The sequence below is a fragment of the Mastomys coucha genome, unplaced genomic scaffold (genome assembly GCF_008632895.1).
Source record: "Mastomys coucha isolate ucsf_1 unplaced genomic scaffold, UCSF_Mcou_1 pScaffold15, whole genome shotgun sequence".
Classification (NCBI taxonomy): domain Eukaryota; kingdom Metazoa; phylum Chordata; class Mammalia; order Rodentia; family Muridae; genus Mastomys; species Mastomys coucha.
In genome coordinates this window covers 96,605,080-96,611,079 of record NW_022196897.1, presented here as the reverse complement: position 1 = coordinate 96,611,079, position 6,000 = coordinate 96,605,080, and the positions used below count along the sequence as shown (strand labels likewise).

Genomic DNA, 6,000 nt, shown 5'->3' with positions numbered 1-6,000 from the left:
CACATAGACTCAGAGAAAAAATTAAATGCAGAATATGGCTTTGAGAAAATATAACATCACTATATGAAAAGGAAAACAACTCTGAAAATATTAGGAATAGAAAAAACATGCCTAAATAAAATTAAGGGAACATATATCAAACCTGAAGCCAGAATTATAGTAAATAGAGGAAAAAAACTAAGATTAGGAACAAGAGAAGGGTATCTACTCTCTTTACTACTGTTGAAAATTGCTCTTTACGTCTTAGCTAGACCAATATGACAAGAGAAAAAAGTTATGTGTTTGTTTGTATATTTATGAAAGTAATGACATTTTCACAGAAATACTATATGTACATAGATACAATTATGAAAGAAATGAAATTATTCACAGAAATAAAATATATATGTGCATAGATAAAATTATGAATAAAATGGCATAATTCACAGAAATAGATTACATAAATACACACACACACACATATATATACACTTATGAATGAAATAACATTATTTACAAAACAGAAAACTATTTGAAAATTTATATAGAATCACATAAGACTCCCAAGGAAATCTGAGAATAAACAATGCTGGAGAGTTTATCTACCAGATTTCAAGTTATATTACATAGGTATAGTAACAAAAACAGAATGGAAGTGGCAGAAAAAAAAGACATATCTATATATGGGACAAAATAAAAAACACAAATGTGAGTACATATAGTTACAGCCACACAGTGCTTGATAAAAATGCCAAAAACACATATTTGAGAATATGTAACATCTTTAATGTTCCCGGGTCTATACATCTATGAAATTAGACATAGCTAACTACTGAGTAGTAAACTCATAGTAACTTTACTCATAGTAAACTACTGAGAAGAAATAAATGTGATTGACCAATGATAATTGGGAATAAAGATCATATCACCTCCTCCAGGACCCAGGTTCTATATAGAACAAAGAGGTGAGAGAGGAATGTAAGAAATAATAAAAGGTAGAGGTATGTGTAATGTTGATATCTGGGGATGACAGGACCTTTACTTTGAAAATCACAACAGATATTAACTATTTTTATAAGTTCTCCACTAGACTGGGCCTATCAGTACTCTATCATGGAAGGAGGCTCTTCTTATAATGTTCACTGATTCCTGACCTGAAGATTTATAGCGTGACAGGAGCTGACAAGGAGAGACATTTTCTTCAGTGGTATAGCCATTGGCAAAATGCTCATCCTCCTGCAACCAACCCACTAAAATCCATTGGGTCATAAGAGAAGTCATGAAAGCAGAAATGACACAAGTTGGGAAGGTGAATGCGATTAGGAGGTGAGGTAGTTTGACAAGAGATCATAGAAGGGACTGAATACAATTAAATACCTTATGCACATGTATTAAAATGAAAACTCATTAATACATGTATGTAATATACACCAAGATAACATTAAAATTACACAAGCAAGTTGATAGAAGTGAAGTGTTTTATAATATTAGTAGGAATGTTAATAAGTACAACTTCAATAGAAAGCCTTAAGGAGATTTCTCAGAAAACTAATAAATGAAACTCTCATATAATTTGGCAATCACTTTTCTGGTTATATTTGGTATTTACATCCACAAAGTCATATAGATTCCCATGTTGATGGCAGTTCAATCACAGTATACATGATGTGAAAACATTGTAAGTGTAAATTGATTAGTGAATAGAGAAACTGCTCATTGGAGCTAGAGAGATAACTCAGTGGTTAAGAGCCTTTGTTCTTACAGGAAGCATAGGTTGCATTTCTAGTACCTATTGTGGGGTTTTCACGTATCCTGCTTGAGGGTTACTAATAATGACATGGAGACATCTATATAGCTTATGGCTGTTGACTTTTTTTTGGAGCAGACTCTCAACTACAATCTAACTTAACATGACTTCCCTGCAACTGTTTGCCCACCTTAGGTCTGTATCTCTTTACCTCCCTGCTTCATTCACGTCCATGCTTCAGTCTTCTCTTGCCTGGCTGAAGTGGTTTTGCCCCAGCACAGCTGCAAACTCTTTAATTTTTCCAAAAACCACATTTAAGTCTGAATCAACAAGTAACAGGACAAGGTTTGATACACCTCTTCATGTTGCCCCTTGTCCTAGATGAAGGCTAGTAAAGTCCCCCATGGCAGCTAGCGTTTTATGTCAGAGAATCATCTTTTGAGCAGGCAAGGAAAGACAATCATTTACATTTAAAGGGCTGGTAATGGTTTGTTGAAAGAAAATGCCAAATATTCTGCCTGCATCAAGCTCTTTGATACCACTTGAATTAGCAATTGAAAATACAGGGACACACCTTCATCAATGTGGGGAAAGGACCTCCCAACAGGCAACACATTGTAGCTTATAGCTATACATAACTCCAGTTCCAGAGGATCTGATACCCTCTCTGACATCCACAATCACTGCATGCTTGAAATGAATAGGCTAGACAAAACACTGGCAAGACAGAGATACATAAAATAAAAATTGGTTAATCTTTAAAAATAGTTGATTTCTATAAAATGGGATTCTTTTCACCTATTTTATGGCATCATAGATAAATCTTGAGGAGATTATATTGACTTAAAAAATCAGACATACAAAGAAAAACACAGTAATATAAGGATGTTTGCTATTTGAGTGTATGGAACACATGCTAAGTAACATATTTTCAGGCTATTCAGGACATTTTCCTAAAATGCAGGAACTGACCAATCAATTTCCTCATTGCCACCTTCATGTCTTTGTTCCTCAATGTGTAAATAGCAGGGTTCAGAATGGGTGTAATCATGAAGTCCAGAATGGCAAGGAATTTATCCACCGGCACAGTAGGAAATGGCCACATGTACACAAAGATGCATGGTCCGAAGTATAAAACTACCACAGAGATGTGAGCAGAAAGTGTCGAGAGTGCCTTGGACAAATCTCCAGATGAATGTTTTCTTACAATAAACAGGATAACAATGTAGGAGATTATCAATAAGAAGAAGGTGCCAATAGAAATGATGCCACTGTTAGCAGCAACCATGAACTCCATTCTGTAGCTGTCTATACAGGCCAGTTTGATAAACCTGGGAAGATCACAGTAAAAACTATCTATCTTATTAGGACCACAAAAACTCAAATGGGCAACAAAACCTAACTGGGCCACTGAATGTAAAAAGCCAATAATCCAAGCCCCAGATAGAAGCAAAAGGCACATCCGTGGACTCATAATGGTTAAATAGTGGAGGGGTTTGCATATGGCCACATATCTGTCCCAGGCCATAGCTACCAGCAGTACCATTTCAGATGCCCCCAGGACATGAAGGACAAATATTTGGAAGACACAACCCTGGAATGAGATGGTATTTTGCCCAGAGGACAGATCAGAAATCATCTTGGGAACAGTTAATGTAGAAAGACATAAATCAATAAATGAGAGGTTTCCCAAAAGAAAGTACATGGGTAAATGTAAATGTGGGTTAGAAGCTACTATAAACACAACAAGGGTGTTTCCTAGCACAATGGCTATATAAAATACCACAGAGAAGGCAAGAAAGAAATGTTGAAGTTTTCTAGATGTTGAAAGTCCCAGAAACACAAACTCAGACACCTCGGTGTAATTGATTTCATTCATTAACCTTGGTTATAATTCCTGTAATAAAAAGCAAAAATAAAAATTGTAAAGGGGTATACCATAATGTTCAAAAGAAGTAGGTGCCTACAATAACGGAAAATGTTCATCCGTATTTAGCAGAGCTCTTGGAAAACATATGGATTTGCCTATTCATTTAACAAGTGTTCCATAACTAGGCAGATAATATGGAGTACTGTATGAATGAACAAGCTAATTTGTGACAGGTACAATGCCATGTGCAGTAAACACAGACTATTTATTCACTATTCTGTCTAGATGAAAAGTGAGATATTAAACATCTAGTAACATTATGTAGTTCATTATATGTGAGTTGTGTGGATATGAATCTTATGTTAGTTGTGTGGATAGGAATCTTATATGGTAGCTGTGTGGATAGGAATCAGGTGCTGGGTGATACATAAACTTATAGCTATAGCACAAACCACTTTGAAAGATGTTTACACTAAGATATAAAGAATGAATAATGTTAAGTTAGAACTATTTATAGGGAGAAAATAAAACAGAAATACCCAGAAGAATAAAGTAACTAAAACTCAGCAACAAATAGGTAGTCAGCAAGTTTCTGATTCAGATAAAGTTTTATGTATATATGCTGAGAATTAAGTTTAGGCTTATTGGTTAGGAATTGATTAAAGAAAATATTCATGCTTTAATAAATGATTGGTAGCTATAATATAAGGGAAACAATGGAAGGATGTAAGAGAAGAAAATAACACAGATCATTTGTAAGTTTATCTTGGAACTATGCAAAATAGATGTAAAAAAATTCTCACTCATTTCTTCTTTAGAAAATATACTCCATTCATCAGTGATTCAACTCTGACCAGAAAACTTCCCCAAATGCATATTACAAACAGCTCATTATGTGCTTCTCCTGGTTTGAGTTCTCTTTAAAAGAAGCAGGGACTAGAAACATTAGTGGTGGGAACTGTGGATATTACTTGTAGCAATTAGCTTATGCTATTTCTCAGTTATTATCAATGAAGTAATTTGTTTCCAGGCTTAAATTTCACTGTGCTTAACTATGGTTTCAATGATATGACCTACTGGCATCTACAGTTGTCATCTCAGTGTGTATTTCTCTTAAAGTTTGCTTATATTATTGAGTAATTTTACTCACAATTCACTTTTTCCATCAAAGATTAAGTAGTTTTAAAACTGCATTTAAAGTATATTACTATTCAATTTTTGGCATCACCAACCAACCATACTTGTTTCATTAATGACAATAACTCAAGAATAATTGAAATGTTGTTAATGAACATTTTCATGAATTTTTTTTGTCTAGTTCTTTGGTGAATCTCTGATATTATCCATTTATGTTTTCAGTAAAGGTTAGAAATTATAGAACATATGATATTTTCAACTGTGTATTTTTACAATTTTAAAAAACTAATTTTTAATACTTGCATTAGCTATTTATAACATCTTTCTAATTGAGACAGCCACTATAAATATATGTTATTAAAGTGGCCCATTTAAAACTTTCTCCTCCTATCTCTGTTAAAATTATGAAGTGATCATGTAATGTGTTCTTAGAGATTATTGTAGAAAAATTCTGCTCATATGCTTTAGGAAGTATTTGGAAAAAGTTTTTTTCAATGCTTTCTTATTAATAAAACATAATTTATACTCATATGCAATGGAGAGTTCATATCTTTAAAACTTTTAGAAGTATAAAATAAAATAGAAAAATAAATATAAATGTCAACATATCTCTTTACATATCGGTTCAAAGTAAAGCAGTACTTAATCAAATATAGGAAATTTAAATGATGCATTTGGTATTATTTAAAATATAACAATTTTTAACAGGCTTCTGTGACCTATCAGAAAAGCTTTTGATGCCATATAACAACCGATCCTTCTGTGAAAAATGAGTATTTTCTAATAATCTAGTATTCACTGGTCTAGGAAGTTCAAATTGTTTTTTCTCTGTAACTATGTATGGAGCCTTTAAACATTGAAATATAGTTAGCACATCTAAATATATACTTGTGTAAGGAACATTTGTATTCCAGAGGCATTCTTGCTAGAGATAAACATGTTGACACTCATTTTGCCATCCTACATATGTCCTTTAAGCAAGTATATGACTAAGGATTTCTAAAGAGTAAAATTGGTTTGCTATCTTGTTTTGTGAGACATATAAGAAAATACCTCTAATCGAAATTGAAACACTCTGTAAAATCTCTTGATTAATATGACAGACTAAGCAGATCCCTCTGACCCAGCAATATGGTTTGTAAAAGCAGAAAAAAAAAAAACTTCTTTATTTAATACACTTATTAGTATCCTTAGTTCAAAAATTAGTTAGTAATGTATTTTCCTTTCTAAGGGCCATAAAACAATCTATTTCAGTTTCCATTATGAA

The 6,000-nt window shown here is 33.0% G+C and overlaps 1 protein-coding gene across 1 annotated transcript; it reads right to left on the bottom strand.

Annotated features, from left to right (window-relative positions):
* Nucleotides 1-2,666: 2,666 nt before the first annotated feature.
* LOC116092284 (olfactory receptor 4F15-like) lies at nucleotides 2,667-3,605 on the bottom strand. Its single transcript, XM_031373599.1, has one exon. The coding sequence runs from the start codon at nucleotides 3,603-3,605 to the stop codon at nucleotides 2,667-2,669; it is 939 nt and encodes a 312-aa protein (XP_031229459.1).
* Between the last annotated feature and the right edge of the window lie 2,395 nt (nucleotides 3,606-6,000).

What these genes read in the sequence shown, in the direction of transcription:
- LOC116092284 (XM_031373599.1), bottom strand. Translation starts at nt 3,605, where the DNA reads ATGAATGAAATCAATTACACCGAGGTGTCTGAGTTTGTGTTTCTGGGA.